The sequence below is a fragment of the Perca fluviatilis genome, chromosome 15, assembly GCF_010015445.1.
Source record: "Perca fluviatilis chromosome 15, GENO_Pfluv_1.0, whole genome shotgun sequence".
In the NCBI taxonomy this organism is placed as follows: domain Eukaryota; kingdom Metazoa; phylum Chordata; class Actinopteri; order Perciformes; family Percidae; genus Perca; species Perca fluviatilis.
This window is the reverse complement of record NC_053126.1, coordinates 9,962,435-9,985,128: the sequence shown is the minus strand read 5'-3', so window position 1 is coordinate 9,985,128 and position 22,694 is coordinate 9,962,435. Positions and strand designations below refer to the sequence as shown.

The following is a 22,694-nucleotide window of genomic DNA, read 5'->3' as shown; positions in this document are numbered from 1 at the left end:
AAGCCAGACCTTGTCCCAACATATATCTCCAAAAAAGCTGGACCAGTGTAAGTCTGTTGCACTAGTGACCACACATAGCTGTGATGAAGCATCTGTGCATGTACGCCTGTAAATGGCAGCAGAGCATTATTTTCAACTTTTAAAAGCACCTTTGCTGCAGAATGCAGCTAGAGGGCAGTCCAGGGCTTTGGTTGCTTGTCATCAGCCGCTGCATTAACCCTCTGAGCCCATTTCAGCAAAACTAACCACTTACAATGCTTGCATATTGTAAATTATATGACTTTTCTGTACTTTACTATTGTATGAAAGAGGACAATGTTTCCACTGTACATTTCTGAAAATGCTGCTACTCACGGCCACATTTGAATACACTACTACAGTGGCCATAAGGCCTTGCTGTAGGGCTGCACAATTAATCAAATTTTAATCACGATCACGATTTTGGCTTCCTACGATCAAATTCACGTGATCGAGCGATATTTAAAATGCGTCATTCAGTTCATAAACGCTACGTGTCAAAGTTTCTTCTGTCTGATCACGTGCTTCCATGAGCCAATCAGAGTTGTTCCCTGCACAGCGCAGCTTAGTTTAGATGTAGACAGTCGCAGAGGACAGAGAGTAACATGAGGAAAATTCCACAACAGATAGCAGTCGGTCCTGAGGTTTACCAGTTTACCAGTAAACGCAACATTTTGTCCCATCTGTGTTGTTTTTCAGACAACAGTAGTGACCATAGAGCTAGTTAGTTTCTTTTAGCTCATAGCTTTAGCGGCAGACTGTTGTTCGTCCCGCTGTTGGAATCCTCTACAGTGAAATACAGTCATACTTTTACACCGTTCAGCTGTCAGCATTTTAGCCGTGTTTAATCCAGTTACTACTGTAGGTAACGGTAGGCTAACGTTACCTGCTGTGTAATGTGTTATTAGTGTTGACTGTAGCTAATGGTAGGCTAACATTACCTGCTGTTTAACGTGTTATTAGTGTTGACTGTAGCTAATGGTAGGCTAACATTACCTGCTGTGTAACGTGTTATTAGTGTTGACAGTAGCTAATGGTAGGCTAACATTACCTGCTGTGTAACGTGTTATTAGTGTTGACTGTAGCTAATGGTACGCTAACATTACCTGCTGTGTAACGTGTTATTAGTGTTGACTGTAGCTAATGGTAGGCTAACGTTACCTGCTATGTAACGTTTTATTAGTGTTTACTGTACCTAACGGTAGGCTAACGTTACCTGCTATGTAACATGTTATTAGTGTTTACTAGCGTGACTTGGGGCGATGTTTCTTGTCAAAACAATTTATTATAACTATCTCGTGGCCACGAGATAGTATCTTGAGGCCACGAGATAATTCTTCTTCATATTTTATAGCCTATGTTTATACTTTTTGCATGTATATATTTCACAAAGTGGAGCAAGGCAGCCAGAGTTTTCTTATGTTGTATATAGTGTGGTGTTTTGGGTGTTTTATTTTGTACATAGTGTGGTGTTTTGGTTTACCTGGCAAAGAACTGAAGACTCCTCCCAGCGCACCTGAGGCAGATCTCATCAGGAGAGGTGCTGGAGGAACACGGAACGCGCTCCAACACACCGGGAGCGTATTTTGATAATGAATGGCTGAGACACAAGGAGGAAAGAGGAGCGGATAGAGAGCAAAAAGAAACGTTGGGGACGCTACAGGAGTGCAGGACGGAGCACAGATAGACGGGCAGGACAGCGGAGCCAGAGCCGGAGGACAGCTGTGGATGTTTGACGGATCGGCGCGTTGGCGTTGTGCGAGTGCCCCGAACGGGAAAAGCAGAGTGGACGTTGCATGCTGCTGGCCCTCTTCCCCCCTCCCTCAAACAGAAAAGGGTAAAGACTGTAGTCCCTTTCTCTATAGACTGGTTGAAATCAGATTTTCTATTTTTGCCCAAATCGCACTTGCACAACGCCAGCGCGCCAATCCGCCAAACATCCACAGCTGTCCTCCGGCTCCGGCTCCGCTGTCCTGCCCGTCTGTCCTCCGTCCTGCACTCCTGTAGCAAAGTATTGCACTACACTAGGGTCCAGTTTAATAACAAAGGGTCCAGATACTTTACTATCTCGTGGCCACGGGACGGGATAAAAGGTTGTCTTTCAAATTCCCTCTGCACGTAATAGGATAGCGCTACAACCAGGCAGAGCAACGAAGAAGGTAGTGAAGCTAGCTAACACATCTTCCTTTTTTAATAATGATTTCTGTGCCGTTCTTTGTTCTTTTCTCAAAGAAAAGCTTAACTCCAAGTCTTCCAGAAGACCGCTGTTCCCAGCAGCAGCAGCCATAAGCCCGCCCACCGACTCTATACACGCTGTGATTGGCCTGACCAAAATTTGTTTTTTCCAGCTCGCAAGCCAACGGAGAGTGCCTGGACTGACCCTAAATAAATTTGCTGCCACTAGGGTGTGTCGCGATTTCTAGGCTACCTCTGTATCATACTGCTTAGTAAATCCAGTTCAGGCCTGCCAGCATCTTCAAATTATTACACAACTAGTGTTTCACATAGAGGTGGCAAATCACCACTGCTGCATGTGGAGCTTTGTCTCACTCTAGTGGACAATATGAGTAATACAGGGGGCGTACATGTGACATGGTATACTTTGTTTCCCAGAAGAAAAAAATACTGTTTCATATCAGCATTTGTCATCCTTTGTTTTATTGTTATCAATGAAGCAAATTAAACAAACGGCTTTTCATATTTTTATTTTTTTAATGCAAGAATGAGTCCAGTGATAGAATATGTGTTACATCACATTACATTGGTATTTGAATCTGAAAGTCAGAATTTAAAGCTTCATGTATTTATTTATTTATATTATTTATTTTTGTCTTGTTTCCTCTTACACACATGCACTACAAACATGAAACATAAAAAAATAAATGAATATATTATAGTAGTATAATAGTATAGTTTCATAACATAATAAAAGAAAGAAGTAGCAGAAATTAATTTATTACACTTTAAAACTAGAAAGGCCATATGCCATCAACAATCCTCAAAAGTCCACATGTGGATCATTAAATGGGATCTGTCCTTTGATCATCATCACTTAGTCTAAAAGGAGAAAACAGAGAATGTGTCAGGATCTGGGGGACAAAACAAATGCTAAATTCAAACTAGCCGTAAATATTAGTATTCTAGAATCATTACAATATTAAACTTAAGCGAGATAATACGACCCTACAGTGATATGAACTACAGCACTGGAAGATTACTTTAAAATACCAAAACTACTACAACTGTTGTATCTTACCTTAATCATGGTAGCCAGTCATCTAAGAAATGAAAGTCCTCCAAGATGCCTATGAAACAATTAAAATGAGATTTGTTAATTAACTTTTACACTTATTTTGTTACACTGGAAGACGGACTCCAAAGATTCAGTAATAAAATAATCCATGCAGTTACAAAAGCTATATGTAACCCATGTTAAAATATGACATAAATATAAATAGTTTAAAATCTGCATAAATAAGTTTGAAATTTAAAAGTGATTAATTTAATGATAGTTAATTCATCAGAGTTTATTAAAAATGTTTATACAACAATTTAATGTTTAAGATTAAAAGTATGCTGACAGAAAATTCATGTCGCTGCCCCTTTAAGGGACTAGTGACGCTAGAGGGTCAGGGTACTGAAGTATAATCCTTTTTCGTTTCAAACCAAAAACGGAAAAACAAAACTATGAGCTCCGTTTTCTCGTTTTTCAAATTAAAAATTAACTGGAAAACTGCTCGTTTTTCAACTGTTGTTTTTTTGTTATTCATGTTTCCGTTTTAACCCAAGAGCGAGAATACGGGCTCAGTTTTATAATGTGCATAATCATTGAAAATCTGATGGAACACAGGTCTCGTTTATAATGTTATTTTGGTTTTACGTCTTAAGATCAAAGTTGACTAAAACAAATCCGCTCTGGACAGGAAGTAACATTAACGTGTCAAAATAAAAGTATGAGAGCTGTAATAACTGCTAGAAGAACAATGTACTTTAGCTTTTGCCTGTAGCTTGTCAGATTAAATTAATATTTACATTAATTATTAGGGTTTATATAAAGTATTTAATTGAGCAACATTCATTTATATAAGCCACAAAGGGAGTAAGAATGGATATTGTTTTAAAATAGAAATAGGATTATAATAATTTTTGCCAGAAGAATGAATACATTGTTTGCCTGTAGCTTGTCAGATTAGGCTAAAGTTAGCTATTTAGGGTTATATAAAGTATTTAATTATTAAATAATAATTTTTAAATCACATGAAATCTGCATTCATCTATTATTAGCCTATGTGTGGCAGTTATTGACTAGTTACTCAATCGTACACCAGCCAGTAAAAAGGCATCTAACACTTGTGTTGTCTTCGGGTTAAATTTGTCGTGTTTTCAAAGTTTCTTATAAGAAATTTGGGTTTCTTTCAACCAAATTAACCAAACATAACATGCATTGTTCCCTTCCAATGCTCTTTGCAAGTAAATTAATATTCACAACTTTCATAACATTTTGGGTGTTTTATTCAAAGTTATAGTAGTTATGGTCTTCCCGGGTGAATTTTGACCTGGTAGTGCAATAAGGCACTATTGAGCTTTACAGAAGATATATTTACAAGTACACACACACACACACACACATATATACACACAGACACACACACACACACTCACATAAACACACACATACACAGACAGACAGACATAAAGACACAGACAGACACACACACACACACACACACACACACACACACACATACACACAATTGTTGGGTCTTTGTAAATTATAGAGTGTAGTCTAGACCTACTCTACCTGTAAAGTGTCCTGAGATAACTCTTGTTATGATTTGATACTATAAATAAAAGTGAATTGAATATTATAATGTTATAATCCAAAACAACTAATCGTATATCCTCATTTTACTTAGAAATTAGGTATAATTCATGTAAATGAGGTCTGTTGACCATGAATGCAAAAAATAAGTGTAAAACTAATGAGTGGAATGAAGTTGGATAAAAGGGGTAACCCAGAATTGAGTGATAAATTACTTCATGCTTTATGAAATGGTCAATTTAGTTATGCCAATAACATTTATAATGACCCAATTTATAAGACAACACAAGCTAAACCACCTGACCACTTACAGTTTTTTTCGATTGCTAAACGACAGCGGGCACAACTGGAGTCACATGTGCAAAACTCTAACTACAGTCTGCACAGCAGCAGTTCATGTGGACCAAACTCTAGTTCATTTTTCATTGCTTGAACACAGTTTTCAAAACTCTACACACTTATCCCATGACTTTAACCACAACGTGCACAACACTGTAGATTTACAGCACTTTGTTCAAATGCTAACACACTGCTGTCAAAACTGTAAACCACACATTCAAAACAGAATAGATTTCAGTCTGGTGCCTATCAAACACTGCTGATTGCAATTTTAGCTGAAAGCCTAAGCAGGTGTCTTGTTTTAGACTAGTTAGTGAACATATACGGTATTCATACAGAGAAAGCTCAGAAAGTCTTTTTTTGTATACAAACACCAAATAAGAATGAAACAATTCTACACTGTACTGTTTGAGAGAAACTGGTAAAAGAGCAAAGATACCAATATGTCCAGGTAAGATGTCTGAGGTTATATACACAGCTATAAAAAAAGTGAAAAACACAATATCTTTACAATAGTAAAACTGCATTCTTACTGTTTTTCAGAAAGTAATGGAGGTGAAAGCAATAGAAACACCACGTTCATTTGTATTTAGAGATGATGCAGACATCCAATGTGATGAAGAGAACTTGCCACATGATGCTGGAGAGAGGCAGGATTAGTCACACTATTCGTTGGTACTGTTATGTACCTTTAGTTTTTTTCCACAGTAATTCCATAAATTACTAGAGACAAAATACTTTATTGAAGAAAACTGCTGATTTTCATTCCTTCTTGTTTACCTTATGTAAAAATTGGTATGCTATACAATCTATATTTTTTCCTTAAATAAACTGTTGAGTAGTGTCAAGTCACTCAAATTGTTCAAACTGTAAAGATGAGAAAGTTTGTAATTTCTGTATTGGTGTTTGATGCTAGTGTTTTTACTCTCAGTGTGTTCTGAGTGACAGTGTGTTATCTCAGTGAGGCCTGTGCATACTGTTTGAGACGTGTGTGAAGAGTTGTGTTGCTTTGAATGAGTTTTGCAGGTGATGTGAACTGTTTAGCTCAGGTGACTGTAGGTAGTGCAGACTGTAGTTAGAGTTTGGCACATGTGACTCCAGTTGTGCCCACTGTCGTTTAGCAATCGAAAAAAACTGTAAATGAAAAGGCTTCTTTTTGCAACTCTGCAGAATATTCATGTGACATGGTTGACCAACTTAACTGCCAAAACAGTTTTTTACAATCACTTTGGCACTAATTTCAGAACCTTGACGTCATTTTTCAAAACTCTAGACACAAAACTCAAAACCAATGATCATTTTTCAAAACTCTAACACTTGTTTCAATTGCTTGGATACAATACACATAAACTAAAGATCATTTGTTCATTTAACAAAGATCATCTGTTCAATATGACACAACTTAACATCAAAGTACTACTATTTCAAAAAGCAATTCACACATTACAGTTCAGATGATTGTCTATTCATTCCATTACAATCATCTAACTATCAATTGATACAACTACTCAAAATGATAAGTAACTGTTGCATTACCATTACAGTTTTTTACAATCACTTTGCTACTAATTTCAGAACCTTGATGTCATTTTTCAAAACTCTAGACACAAAACTCAAAACGGTCATCACTTGTAACACAGGCTGTCCAACGTTCAAAACATTGCATTGTGCATTCATATCTTTAAAGAAATATTGCACTTGCACAATCACTGGTTCAAAAAACAAATTTATTGTGAAATACCGTTGAAACATTACATTAGATCACCCACACACAAGCTACCCATAGTTTCACTGGGTCATCGTTCTTACAATCATTAAATATTGTAGTACAAATTAGGTGATATATGTATAAATATATCCCTGTAAAAGTACTGCAGTAGTAGAGAGAATACTACAGACCAATGTGGTACAAGTATATATAATATATATATATATATATATATATATATATATATATATATATATATATATATATATATATATATATACACACATACAGTACTTTATATATAAAGTATATATAAATTATATATCTCAATCATCAGTAACAAGTTGGCAGAATTGGACCAGCAATTCCAAGGGCCTGCATCCATACAGTGCAATACTGTCAATACAGTAAATAGTCTTAAAGGTGGTACATGGGAGCATAGCAACAGTGTCTGATAAACAGTAGTATATTACAGTAAAGAAGGATGATGAAAATTTACATCCATAAATAATGTAGTCTAATTGGTTCATGCTCCACGCTAAGTGGTGACAATGAATCTTGTTATCTAGAAACTTTCATGATCTAAACATGGAATATTGTTTGTCTGTTTCCATACAACTAGTCATTAAGAGTAATGCAACAGTTACTTATCATTTTGAGTAGTTGTATCAATTGATAGTTAGATGATTGTAATGAAATGAATAGATAATCATCTGAACTGTAATGTGTGAATTGCTTTTTGAAATACTTTGATGTTAAGTTGTGTCATAATGAACAGATGATCTTTGTTAAATGAACAAATGATCTCAGCATTATGTGTGTTGTATCCAAGCAATTGAAAAAAGTGTTAGAGTTTTGAAAAATGTGCATTTTGATCATTGGTTGTGAGTTTTGTGTCTAGAGTTTTGAAAAATTACGTCAAGGTTCTGAAATTAGTGCCAAAGTGATTGTAAAAAACTGTAATGATTGTACGAACGATGACCCATTGAAACTATGGGTAGCTTGTGTGTGGGTGATCTAAAGTAACGTTTCAACGGTATTTCACAATCAAATCGTTTTTTGAACCAGTGATTGTGCAAGTGCAATATTTCTTTAAATATATGAATGCACAATGCAATGTTTTGAACATTGGACAGTCTGTGTTACAAGTGATGACTGTTTTGAGTTTTGTGTCTAGAGTTTTGAAAAATGACGTCATGGTTCTGAAATTAGTGATTGTCAAAAACTGTAATTTGAGTGTGATGAAGAACTCCTGCAGATACAACTGGGCCACATTGCAAACTTCTCATCATATTAGTGAGGAAGCTGCCATGTTGCTTCTCTCATCCTGGTCTCCGCAGGCCCTGCAGACTGGACCACCCTTGTGGTTTACTTCTAGAATATTACAGTAGGCCACTTTGCTGATTCAGATTTGCCACTTGAGTCCACAGCACCATACTATATATGATAAACATGCACCAGCCTTTGTGAAAGTGTATGTTCCGAGAGAGACAGAGAGAGAGAGAGAGAGAGAGATCTCGGTTGTAACATTAAACATTTGCATGATTCTGTGACATCTGCTTCTGCTCCAACAATACAATGGCAGTAAATATTTATATTGCTTACAAGGAGATGTCAGTTATCTTGATCAGAAAAATAATGCATTGCAAAGTCAGGACTGGTACCAATTATTTAATTTACAACACACAAAAGCACACAAGCACACAGCAGCACATCGTTTTTGTTATTTAGTTCTTTGAGTTTTATGTTGTTACGGTGTTATGTTCTAAGTCTTATTATATGTGCATTAGTTCACTTGTTCATTCCATTCCATTACATTAAATGACATGTCATTTAGCTGGTGCTTTTATCCAAAGCGACTAACAATTAAGTAAAAGGGAGAGGGAAATCGGAGCACCTGGAGAAAACCCCATGCAGAAACGGGAAGAACATGCAAACTCCAAGCAGAGAGGCCCCGAGCCACCAGGGTTCCAACCCAGTAGCTTCTTGCTGTGAGGCCACAGTGCTTACCATTGACCATTCCTTATTGTAATTCAACCACACAATACCTATCATGTATTATATTTTATTATCCAATATTGGCCAACTACTGTTTCAAGGGCTTAGTATGAGCAGTGAACCTCTAACGAGCTGGGTGATGCAGGCACAGGTCCAGCAGTGAGGAGGTCTACCATGCTCACCGTGAACTCTGGTCCAGTCTGCAGGGCCTGAGGAGACCAGACCAGAATGAGAGAGTCTCCAGTACACTTTAACTTGTTAATTTATGTTCTTCATCACATTGACATGTTCACTGGCAACTAATGTGGTCAACCATGTCACATACAATATTCTGCGGAGCAATTTAAAAAAGCCCTTATATTTTTTGCCTTTTTTTTTACTGGCTGATGTAAGATTAGAGTAAAACTAGTCAATAACGCCACACATAATGCTAGGGGAATGCAGATTTTATTTAAAATGTGATTTAAAAATTATTATAATCCTATTTCTATTTTAAAACAATATCCATTCTTACTCCCTTTGTGGCTTATATTAATGAATGTTGCTCAATTAAATACTTTATATAACCCTAAATAATTAACTGTAGCTTAATCTGACAAGCTACAGGCAAAAGCTAAAGTACATTGTTCTTCTAGCAGTTATTACAGCTCTCATACTTTTATTTTGACACGTTAATGTTACTTCCTGTCCAGAGCGGATTTGTTTTAGTCAACTTTGATCTTAAGACGTAAAACCAAAATAACATTATAAACGAGACCTGTGTTCCATCAGATTTTCAATGATTATGCACATTATAAAAATGAGCCCGTATTCTCGCTCTTGGGTTAAAACGGAAACATGAATAACAAAAAAAACAACAGTTGAAAAACGAGCAGTTTTCCAGTTAATTTTTAATTTGTATGGACATTGGAAAAACGAGAAAACGGAGCTCATAGTTTTGTTTTTCCGTTTTTGGTTTGAAACGAAAAACGGATTATACTTTAGTAGGCCTACCCTGACCGGGGAAACATTTAGTTTAGTAATTTGAGGATTTTTAAAGAGATTTATTGTGCTTATGACCTGTTGCACAGGTCAGGTTTTTTTGCTTGGTTTGAAGCTTGGTCGGAGCGAGGATTGGTCTGCAGTGTGCAGGCGTGCATATGCACAGACGGGATTCAAGATGGCGAGCCAGACCCAGAACTTCAACTCATCTTCTCCATCGCATCAGTGAGGAAATCTCCTGCATATGGTGACTCGCTGCCAGAGTGGTAGGAGTATCCGGAATTGTTTTTGAACTGAACTGGAAACTGATTGAATTATTATTTTTGGACTGAATCGAACTGAAACTCTTCATTGAACTGAATAATCAAACTCGCATTTGGACTTGAACTTGAATTTAAGGTGTCATACTTTTGTTTTCATATTGAGTTCATATGTTTGAATGTGATTTGAAATGATTGTGGTCCACTTTGATTTGGTTGTGTAAATTGAAGGTATTTTCTTACCCGTAAAAGAAAGGAAAAAGAGTTAACTCAGGAAGTAAAATAGGAATCCTAAAATAGGTGCAACCTAGGAAAAAGACTGGTCTAACTTAGATTAGCTTCACTAAAATAACTTAGGTGAACTAAAGAACAAAAAGAGAGTGAAATACATTTTAATTTATTCAATATTAAGAACCTGCAGGGTATTTTTGTTTTGTGTACTGTATTTTATGTGTTTTTGCATTTAGTAAATGGCCGGCCTTTTGTATTTAAAGCAACGGTCTCTGGTGTAATTATTGTTTTGCTCGCCACTCCTTAGAACCTAGAACTGGTCCAGTGGCGCAGTTAGAGGTGTGATACCGGTGCTACATATAGGTGGTTAACTTAGTATGTACAGTGTTTAATGTACAAGAAAGACTTGAATCAATGGACAAACTAGCACCTGGTTTCGATTTATTCAGGAATAGGGTGGTGTTTGTGTCACCCTGCAGGTGAGGACTGCCCCACGTAACCAGATGACTTGGGACAGACGAAGGTGGCTTTGGATGCTGAACTTTCCGTTTGGGCCTCTGTGGGGTTCACTGGTGTTGTAGTCCCACAGTTCCTTGCCATCGAGTAACCAAGTGATGTTAATGGACTCAGGGCTGAACGTGGAGACCAGGCACACAAGTTCACCAGAGCCCTGGAGCAAGATGGCTGAAGGTTTGCTGTGGGTGACTTTAGTTGGGGAAAATAGTGAGATAAGTATTTTTTTTGTGAATTTGTAAATACAATACAATGTCTTTTTTAGCTCATACAATCACCTAAAATATATGTTTACCCTATTGGCTGATACACATTGGCTGGATCATGTAATGAACAACACCAGTCAACTTCAATTTTGCTAAATGCAAATTCTCAGCTCACCAAACACATCCTTTAAGGTGCTTTTAAAAGTGCTTTATGGTGCTTTTTTTATGGAAAAAACTGTTGAACCACAAATTCAGAAACGGCAATAAACCATTGCAAATAATTATGTGCTTTCTAGGGGACTACCTCTGCTTTTGCTTATATGGTCCTCGTAGCTCTGGTTGGAACATCGATGCTTTGCCTCGCAAGACACTTGTTTATATGCATGCGAATCCTCCGCTAACACATCGAGGGAGCTCCGCAAAGTCTCCGTCCCATTGCTGTGACTCACTGGTGGCTCCTTATGGACATTGAGGGAATAACTTTTCCCATCTACTTTCCAGGTGACAGAGAAATCATTAAGAGAAGGGCCGATTAGAAGACAGGTAATAGTCACCGGACCCTTGTTCTGAAGCTCCTGGAGTGGTGGTCCCTGAACATATATGCCAAGCATCTGAGATGATGCCGGAGTTACTGGAAAAAAAGAACGTGACATTAAAGAGGGAGAAAATGCAACACCCATCAAAAATTGATTATGAGGAAAAACAATGTCTCAAATGTTTAATGGATGATTAACCCTCCTGTTATCCTCAAATTTACTAACATCTGTTATCCTTGGGGTCAATTTGACCCCAGGATTTGAAACCTCCAGAAAATGTTGGTAATTAAATCTTTTACCAAATTTTTATGTTGATATCCTAAACTGGCAACTGGAAAATGTTGAATGACCCCCACCCCCACCCCCACCAACACACACACATCCAGAATATCTATTACGTGACTATTGAAACATATGAAAATCACTACAAAATCTCCCTGATTCAACTTAAATTGAAAAGAAACCGCCACAAAATGCAACCAGACATTCATCCATAGTCACATTGGGGCCTGGATTGTAGAGAAAGGATAATCGCATCGCATTAGCATCAAGAACAGTGGGAACCAAACGTTGCGTTCACAGACTTAGTGGATTCTGTCATTACTGTCTTAAAGCTGGGAATCTCCACTTGGATGGAAGGAGGGGCACTTAATATGGACTGCAGGAAAAAAAGGTTTTAGCTGCAGATGCTAATCTAAATCAAACTAAATTAAAATTCAATCTATTACAACATACATTTATTTTAAAACATTCATGATATTGAATAAATGCCTTGCATCACTGTTGATTATTCGAAATAAATAAATAAAAATGAAATGAAATGAAATATATTAGCTATTTTCATATTGTGCTGTGAGACAGATGGCACACATACTTAGTTTGACAAATACTTATTTTCTTTTATAAATTCCTGATTCTTGTGAATGGACTTGCATGTAAAACTTGAGCCATATGCCCAAACAGTCCTATTTGGCTCAATCTCACTGCTTAGACTGAAGGTTTTGTCCTTTTCCTCCACACTCTGCAGCTTTGTTGTGATTGTGGCAATAGTTAGAGGCTGGTTGTCCTGCTTCCACTCCACACTCAGTACGTCTGGGTAGAAGCCTCTTAGGGTGCAGAGGAGTCTGACTGGTGAGGCCCCGTATTCACCTTCCCAGACAGGGTGTAATGTGATGTTTGGATAGACGATCCGATCAACTAAACTAGAAAAGAGATCATTTTGTCTTTAATTGCCTTAATTTAAACATGGGATATGGACTTTTGTTTTATTTATTTTTTTATTTTTTTAAATATGAGCTGATTTCATCTTTCTCAGTTATACATACCTTTTAGATATTGGTTAAGTAACCAACTGTGGTGTCTCAATTCTAAGTGTAACATCTCTGTATTTAGGCTAGGTGGCAGAGGTGTACTTTTACAGTGTCTGGTGGCTTAAAGTCAGGTGGAGAAATTGCTGGAGGTCTGTTGCACAGCTGTTGCAGCATGATGGGGCAGAGTGATCAGGGCTAGCAGCAAGCGGAAGCATTGAGTCACACCCAGGTCCCCAAAGGTACCGAAATACAGAAGTGAAACAATGCAAAGAGCAACGGTGCATCACAGACACCAGGTGTGAGGTGTGGTGGTGCCAGTAAGAGAAACAGAGTGCACATTTAAATATATCAATTCAATTCAATTCAATTTTATTTATAGTATCAAATCATAACAAAAGTTATCTCGAGACACTTTACAGATAGAGTAGGTCTAGACCACACTCTGTAATTTCCAAAACCCCAACAATTATAGTAATTCCCTCAAGAGCAAGCATTAGCAGTGGCTATCGCGACAGTGGCAAGGAAAAACTCCCTTTTAGGAAGAAACCTTGGCAGACCCAGACTCTTGGTAGGCGGTGTCTGATGGGCCGGTTGGGGGGTGATAAACAGTGGCGATAATAGTCACATTAAAGGTCACAGTGATGTCGAAGGTTATCGTGGAAGTTCATGTCATAGCAGGGCACATCGTGTCATACTGAGTAGTGCTGTCCCCTATACCGTATCCAGACTACTCTGTGCATAGGAACATCACAGCAGGGCGTTGCGGGATGTAACGTGGCGCTGCAGAGCATGGGTGGATGCAGCAGGATGCAGCAGGATGCGGCCGGGATTTGCAGAGAATCACAGAGCATAGCTCTGCGAAGAAGAAACATAAGGACTCCGGGGAGTAAACTCCCCAGAGCTAGATTAGTAACAAGCAATTCTGGGACAGGATGCATACAGAAGTAACAAGTAGAGAAGAGAGAGCAGCTCAGTGTGTCATAGGAAGGAAACAGCCTCCCCTGCAGTCTAGAATTGTAATAGCATAACTAACTACGAGGAGAAGCAGGTGGGCCGGGTTCGGTGGACGCTGCAACTCCTATATCATTTCAGTTTAGATTGTGTGTTCACATAGATTTCAAATGGCCTCTCATGACTTTGCTAAAGGTTTTAGTTCTCGACTCTATTAATAATAATAGACTGGAGAACTAACCGACTGTGAAATCTCCAAATTTACACATTGTGTTGAACATGGGCTGTTGATTCCAGATGCTAGGGAGGTGAACATAGGAACATATTACATAATGAAATCATTTTTAAAATGAGCGAGCATGAACAATTTCAAAATAATGGCAGAGAAAAAAAGGCTGGAGGAGCAACATCAATGTTTTTCTTCATTTAAGCATTTATTTTCAAAAAGACACAAAGCTCTTGTAATGAAATGGAAAAAGGACAATTGTGATTACTTACATGAAACTATGAGTTTATAAGAAGTGTGAAAAATACTTTTACACAGAAAGTTCACTTTGTTTCATTTAACCTGAAAAGACATAAAATACAAAAATATAGATTAATAATATTGTGAAATAAATGTATCAACATATGGCTTAAACACAAATTTATAACTGTTTTGCTGTACTTAATTGATCAATTATATATATTAATTTACCAGAGGAAAAAAAAAAACATTTTGGGATAATGTTCAACACACAATAATAGTGATACCTGCAACATAAATATAATTCTGCTAATTCAATTCAGTATAATAGCATTAACATTTTTTAAAATTATGTTAAGACAATAACTCACTATCCAAAGAGTTGATTCATCATCTCTCCAGTATAATCTGTAAAACTATTATACCTCATAAAGGTGATTTCTATTGTTCGTGTCATTGATAGTTGAGCTTTCGCTGCACTTTTATAATAGAGCATAAAAATCAATATTTAAAGAGATAGGAATTTGTGTTTATCAGAGTGGTTAAAAAAGTTCTTATAACTAGGCCTGTAACAATTATTACATTGTTAAATAATGTTTTTTTTTTTTTTACATAATCGCGGAATCTTTAGCAATATTAACTAAGGTCTTAAGGCGTATGACTGGTAGATCAGGTAGATTAGATATGCCAAATTGTAGTTATATAAATGTTTATTGGCCAGACTATATCTTTTTTATTATTATTTCAATTGTTATTTGTTGGAACTTGACCCCAATACAACAACATGTTTTATGATAATAAAGAGGCATGATTTAATTCATAGGCTGTGTATTTGTGTTATTATGTTATCTGGGTCACTTGACAGGGAAATAACCAAAATATGTATCCTGGGATTCATTCAAAACTTTAATTTGTTTGCAAAAGTAATAAATAAAAAAATACTTTTCAAAATTTTGACTGAAAGAGACAAGTTTATTGTTAACCGCAATTATTTCTGAGACAATTAATTGTACAGCAAAATTTGGGATTGTTACGGCATTAATTATAACACCAACAAGATGTAGTCAAACATGAATAATGCATAATGATATTTAATGAGGTAGTTACGATGTGATTACGATGATTGTTATAATGTGTTACTGACATTTCTTCTATCACAGCTATGCCCTGTATCAACCTATGTTCACAACTCATCTTAGAGGAGTTTTCTGTCAACCCATTTGTGTTTGAATACATACAACTATTAACTCGGTTGTCTTCTTCTACTTGAGTTAAATCCAAATATGTGCACAACTCTAACATATAAAAATCCTTATTACCTTAATAGCAGTGGTTCCAATGGTAAACAGCAGAGTGATGAGGAAGAGAAGGATGAAGGTGAGGGCCGTGCTTCCCATGTTATCTTCTTCTGCCTCTGTGGCACCGTTCCATTGGTCGTTGAAGTATGAACGTACTGCAGAGTAATTATTGAGTTAATACTTGGGACAAACCCCGCTCAAAACAGTAGGCTAGCTCATGAGACAAATCACCAAATTATATGAATGACCAAATTGGATTCATATCCTGTAATAGGGTAATGCATTTCATAACCTCACAGGTCGGAGTGAATCTAGTCAGTCAGTCAGTCAGTCAGTCAAAGTATAAAATCCACAACATAAATTTAAAGAACGGTAGCGGCATATGTCTTGTTACTTATTACATTGTTATTAGTGTACCATAGGACCTTATAGTTTTGCATGTGATTATGGTGATTACAATCATCCTACAATGATCCTGAATTACTTTTGAAAGACCCCATTATTGGTGTGGCATGCATGACTTGGCTTGTGAATCAGTATATTCTGATATTTGACTGAGAGACCACAGAGCTGGAGCTAGAGTTTAAACAAGTATCCGACTTTTGTTGGGGGTGCAAGACCCAGTAGAGGAAACACACAAAGACAAGTCACACAAACAGTGTTACTGCACTGACTACAAATTACATTGAACAAATAGGCTTCATTAAGTTAAATTGTTGGCTAAAGTTAGCGTTATTCTAGTGAATACTATACGGTGTTAAAAAAGTTTGATATATTGTATTCAAACATGGTGATAGCTACGTCTAATTTGTGTTGCATTAGGATAGCACTGTGACACACACAACAAACATGTAGCTCAAAATATTGGTTAAATAAAGACATAAACAGCATGCGACATACATCAACAGAGTTGCAAAGGGCTTTTTTTATTTTTTATTTTGAATCTGCATTAAAAAGAAAAACACAATGTCAAATCACAAGCAACAAACATTAAACAACAAACAGCAGAAGACACAGCGACACAGAATGACGTCTACTAGGCCTTGCACGTTTCAGGGATGTTCATGTTGAGGTTGACCAGGTTGGTTTTTTCAAATGTTCTGTGCCCGATGGACCTGACAATAGCTTTAGCTGTGTTAACCACAGACTCATGGTGAACTACACAGCTATACACCACGTCACTGTCTTGCCACTGCTCAAGGGTGAGAGATAACTGGCTATAAGTAGAATAGGATCCGTGGTTTTCTACAGGGTTTCTCAAATTCTGAGTCTGCTTCCTCGTCATCAACAAGCCAAGAAACGAAAACCTCCCGAGGGAAGAAGTCTTTCACAAAGCATGTCAGGGTCACCGTTTCCTTTTTAGTATGTTCTAGTGGAGGCAGCATAAACACTGAAGGACGCTGAATCTGTCCTCCTGCAAGCATGAGAGAACAATTAGGACTCCTGCTACAGATAAACACACCTGCAGTACTGTAGGAAATCTATGCTACAAAATACACTTAGAAATCACACTAATAACGGGTTTGATGGCATGACAAGAGGAATTAAACACCGACTTTTTTTTGCACAATTGCTGGATAGTTTTCTTACCGACAGTCCTTCCGTAGGTTTTATTAAGTGGAATAACCCAATTGTCATGTGACACTACGCAGACAAACTTTGTCCCCTTGATCCATTCGTCATAAGTGATGGCAAGTGAAGATCTAAATACGCCTGTACTTCCTTTTGGGGGAACTACTGAAGCACCATGTATTGGTTTTTCATCGTGGGTCTCCCATGAAATTTCAGTGACGGATGGTTTGTTTATCTTGACCTGACATGTTATGTTTCCTTTTCCTTCACGTGAAAACATGTCCTCCATTGTGGGTCCTATGATATCTATCTCCACATCTGATTCAAGACATACTCCATCTTCTGAATGTGTAATTAATAAACAATTAATAAACAGAAATGGCTGAAACACCATAAGAATTAGCCTGACATTTACATATTATGTTTATAGAAACAGTAGCACTTTACTCACCAGTTGAAGGGAGTGGTTGGTAGATCACAGTTGAATTGAGCTGTGTAGGACACGCTCCACTTTTCCCTTTAAACTCACATGTAACCTGAGTGTTTAAAGGCATCTCTTCGGATTTCACCGTGAGAAAACTTGCTGCGCTGTACCGTGTAGTTCCATTATTGTCCATTCTTCCCTCATAATGTGTTTGGATCTCGTCTATTTTGTTGACAATTTCTTCTTCATTTTTCAGCCATTTGATCTCATAATCTTTTGGTGAAAAATCTTTGGCAAAGCAGGAGAAGGAAGCCTCGGTTCCCTCATCAGAGGAGGCCAACACACTAAGGGTTGGTGGATAACAAGGCACCTCTGAAAAACAAACATACACAAATATCTGTATGCGGAAGCAGGGAATCCTATATACAGTATATATATATGCAGAAGCAAAGGTAAACAATGTGCTACAGTGCTCATGTAATCTAGATTTTACGATAGACTGGCAAAATATGACTTTATCACTTTTCTGAACTACTGTATGTTATGCAACTTGCACACACATATATGCACATTGTGATTATGTACCTCGAATTAACACTTACTGTAGCTTGTTTCTAAATTGTGCAGACAGAGTCAAAAGGAAAATTAGGTTTTCATAGTATCACAATTACAAAATTGAAGAGCAGAGTTTAAATGTACACTTCTGCATATACATTGATTGCTCGGGAAAGCGAACACAGCTTGAATGTTATTATCAACATGCAGTGAAAGCGGAGACAGACAGGAAGAACTAGGATTATGCAGACAGACAGAAAGAAGCAGAACACTGCAATAAGGTGCAGAGGACATACAGCATATAAGTAAAGAACAAAATAGAGTGAGTCAGCAGCTGAGCTTCAGCCTTTTCTTTCCACCTCACTGTTTGGTTTATAAAAAATAAAAATAAAATTAATTTAACAATATTTAATGACGCTGATTTATGTAATTTCATTTGGTAACAGCTTTTTTATTTTTATGGTCTCCTCTGTGTTGATTTTTGTTTTGAAATGACAGCTTGGAGTATATTTGTCCCTAAAACAGTAAAACCAATTATTGCTTTTTTTTTTTTTAATTCAGTTCAAACGTTTAAACACAAGCTCAGGATAAATTTATAAATATGTGGTAGAGTCAGCCTCTAATAACATTTCTCGGAAATCTACAAAACCAAGTAATAGAGATTTACTTCTTATTATTACCTAACACTTATTTATGACTGTATTCTATTACCATTATTGTTATTGTGTTTTCCACTGTCTCTTTTATAACATTTATAACAACAAAAGTTTTTGGAACTTAATTAACTGACAGAAATCACCAAATGATCTTGAAATTAAGCTGATATTCTTATCATATGTAGTAGCCTTGTATTACTATGTTCACTGCAATGTAAAATATTAAACTTTCTTTGACTGAGAGTTTGATAGTGTACTCTACCTCAAGTTATTATTTATCAGTTACTATTACCAAATTTGTAATATATATATATAAATTAATACATACATACAAAAGGCATTTATAAATGACTTGGGTCTTACCTGGCCATGGCTTTCGGAAAAAACACTCTTGTGTCTGTCCTGATGCATGTTCCACGGCACATTTGAAAGTCTCCCTTGCTTCCCAGTCCTGTCTGCTCACTCGAATTTGACTGACTCCAGTATAAACGTTGCCTTTCTGCACCGGAGGGTACTGAATGAAGTCTGTCAAGGCAGCCCCATTTTTGTTCCATGCGTAGGTCAGTGAGGAGGGTGTGAAGCCGGTGGCAAGGCAGCCAAGAGTGACCATGTCTCCGGTCCCAGAACCACATTGCATCAGCGGAAACACAGTTGGAGTGGCTAAGAAAGAAAAAACATATACGTGTAATTAAAATACAAAAATACAAATTTTCGCCAAGCATTGGTTAAAACAGAGAGAAGACAATTGAGTTGATAAATAGCGTAACAAAGCACAGTATTTAATGCATCACCTTGTAATATGTTGAAAGTGGAGATTTCAAGAGCCCTCCATTAAACAGACCTTTATTTTTCCCTATACCATTTATTTAGATGTTTGTTGCACTAAAGTTTAGCACCTTCAATAATTTTATTGGTGGTAGTCATTGTTACAAAAACTTTTAGTCAATTAAGCAGTTATGAACAGTATGATATGAGTATTCTTACCTGATGAAACAGTTACCGTTGTACCCTTTCCCCAGTAGTCAAAAGCCTCGTAGTAGCACAGTGCTGAATCTACTTAGCTGTTAGTATAAAAAGACTACATCTAATGATGAGGGCAAAATATCTGCCTTCATATATAATTAATCCCGCTATGTTTTAAAATCCATTAAAATAACCGTAAAATACACTAGCCATAATTATCCACCATTATGTCATAGTAAGAATATTGCTGTTTGACTTTTTACCGTACATACAGATTTTTTTTTTATAATAAAATGCTTAACTTTTGAAGTGAGACTTGACATGTTGAGACCTTAAACATGATATTTTGTAGTCTGAAACATACCCTATTGTAGATTTTAAATGGTACAAATCTTACCTGATGACACTGTTACCATAGTGCCTTTTCCCCAGTAGTCGAAAGCCCAGTTGTCACAGTTAAGAGTGTCAATTCACACTTCTCACAAAAACCCGTTACTGTTAATATCCCATTACATCCAATTCATGAAGTTTGGTTCCGGCACAACAGTTACAATCAAACTAAAATATACACCCGGTGATAGTCTTGCGTTCTAGCTGAGCTAAACAGGTTCAAAGTTTTTACACATTCTTTGTCAGGCTACAAAATACCTTTGGCTGTTTTTATAACAGCCTACAGTTGTGACTATAATATGTATTTTGGTAATGCAATTAAGAATTTCAATCTCTAATCAGACATATTAGGATTACATACCTGAGGTGACGGTAACCATGGTGCCTTTCCCCCAGTAGTCAAAAGCGTAGTCACAGTTCAATAAATTATTAAGCACTGCATACAAAAACCTGTTCCCCAGATATCTACACTTTCCATCGTATGACATTCTACCCTCGGACATACTTTCCATGAATTTTGCAAATACAGATTCAGAAGATGGAACCAAACATGATTTGTTTTTCTACACCAACATTTATATTGAGTCTACTGATTCCAACACATTTAACGCACAGTATCCCAGAAATAGATGAACTGTGTGGTGTCAAAACTGGACTTCTTAAAAATGATCAATTCTGTTTTTTAATCAAAATGTATACACTAGAGAAAGAAAAAGAAAAATGGCTTACCTGATGTTACTGTAACCATTGTGCCTTTCCCCCAGTAATCAAAAGCACCGTCACAGTGTAATATGGCAACACATTCAACATACAAAAACAAGCACCTTAATGATGCCGTTGATGCCACTGAGGTCTAAGTATCCTATATTTAAACAGTGTAATTATTACATTTTCAATATGAAGACAAATAAAGCTTCTTTTACCTGTTGTGACGGTCACCATTGTTCCTTTTCCCCAGTAGTCAAAGTAGTCATCACAGTGATAGGTTTCAATAGCTCTTTAGTGCAAAAATGTTTTACAGCTTCTTTCACCTTATAATTGATTGTACTTAATCAGTAAACTACTGTATATACCTAACATTTACCCCGATGCTTTTGCTGCAGAGTACATCCTAGTTTAAGTGCAGTTAAAATCAACAAACATTTAATAATAAACAAGAAAATTATGGAGTTGTCTTAGCTCAAAATATATTTGATTATTACTCACCAGAAGTTACTGTGACTTGTGTCCCTTTCCCCCAGTAGTCAAAGCCATCACAGTGATATATTACAATTTGCTTCTAATACAAATACTACAAATGTTAAACTAAGAAAAGAATACATGTTTCATTTACAAACCAATTCCCACTGTACCATTTAATAACCACTTCCCTTGAGATAGTCATTTCCTGTGGTCTGGGTTATATAAAATGAAGTGTGTTTGCCAACGGTTAGTGAACACTTCCTCTTTATCAGACCCTCATGAGAGAGAGACATCATGGCTTTCAAACGAGCAAAGTGGCAGTTGGTCAAGGCCACAACCCCACCCTCCACCTTGCCCCCCCCCCCTCTCTCTCCCCCTCAATCGTTACAAACACAGAAATGGCACATCCTAAGTAAAGCTCATTGTGGGACTGGCTCTAGTGGCTGTAATTCTGCACCAAGGCGGAATTTCGGGAAAGAGACTTCAGATACAGTATTAGGGGACCACTAAGGTCTATATAAAAGCATCCAAAGAGCACCATGTCATGGGACCTTTAAGTAGGCTAATACATGTATTAGCCATCAATATGTCTTGTGGCTTTGTCTAATGTGAATGTGAATCACATAAATGATATTCTGTAAATGTCTACCTTCATAGATACATTTTGGCTGTATGGAGTCTTTACTGGCAATTTCCACTGGATGCGGAACGTCTCCGGAACGTCAACGGAGTCATTAGGTTTCCATTAAAGTCAACATGTGTATTTCCACAGACTGCGGAACGTCTGCGTCCCTACTCCGTCCCAGTTCCGTCAGTCTGCAGCCCTCCGGAGGAGATACGCAGAGCTTCTATTTTTGCCTGACGACGGAGAGCTCCGCAGCAATTCAGCACACGGCAGATAGTGCGGGACAGGAAGTCGAGCACAGAAACAAAATAAATATCCGGTTAATTTTCAAAATAAAATACACCGTGCTCACGGCGGATCATATTTCCCTGCACTACACCTTGAAAACACAGCACAGAGTCGTTTCCCCTCTACTCCTCTGGATGGAAACTAACTGTTGTTGATTTTGTGGTTCTATTCTACGTGAATTCGCGAACTTGTGGGTCCTCGTGACTACAGCTCGTGAATACAGCTGTCAGTCATGGCCGCAGCCGTTCCGCAACAAATCCGGACCTGGTGGGTATTGACGGATGGCGGAGCACGCAGCAGACACGCAGCGGAACCGGTCCGCAGCAGTTACGCATGCTGTGGAAATGAGGAGTTACTGTCAATTCACCTGAGCCACCCCTGCATTGTATTGTTGTGTTGGTA

At 37.3% G+C, this 22,694-nt stretch overlaps 1 protein-coding gene and 1 gene segment (V, D, J or C); both read right to left on the bottom strand.

Moving 5' to 3' along the window:
- LOC120574577 (hemicentin-1) overlaps window positions 1–22,694 on the bottom strand; it is an 87,203-nt gene that overhangs the window by 42,597 nt on the left and 21,912 nt on the right. Inside the window, exon 3 of one of the 2 annotated variants that reach the window (XM_039824992.1) lies at window positions 21,121–21,168. The exons of the other annotated variant lie outside the window; for it this stretch is intronic. Coding sequence (XP_039680926.1) covers window positions 21,121–21,168 — 48 coding nt within the window. The remainder of the gene's footprint in view (window positions 1–21,120; window positions 21,169–22,694) is intronic. 2 annotated transcript variants of the gene reach the window in all.
- Window positions 10,556–11,925, bottom strand: LOC120574581. The segment is given in 2 exon segments: window positions 10,556–11,062; window positions 11,381–11,925. Coding segments are annotated over 2 exon segments (636 nt in total).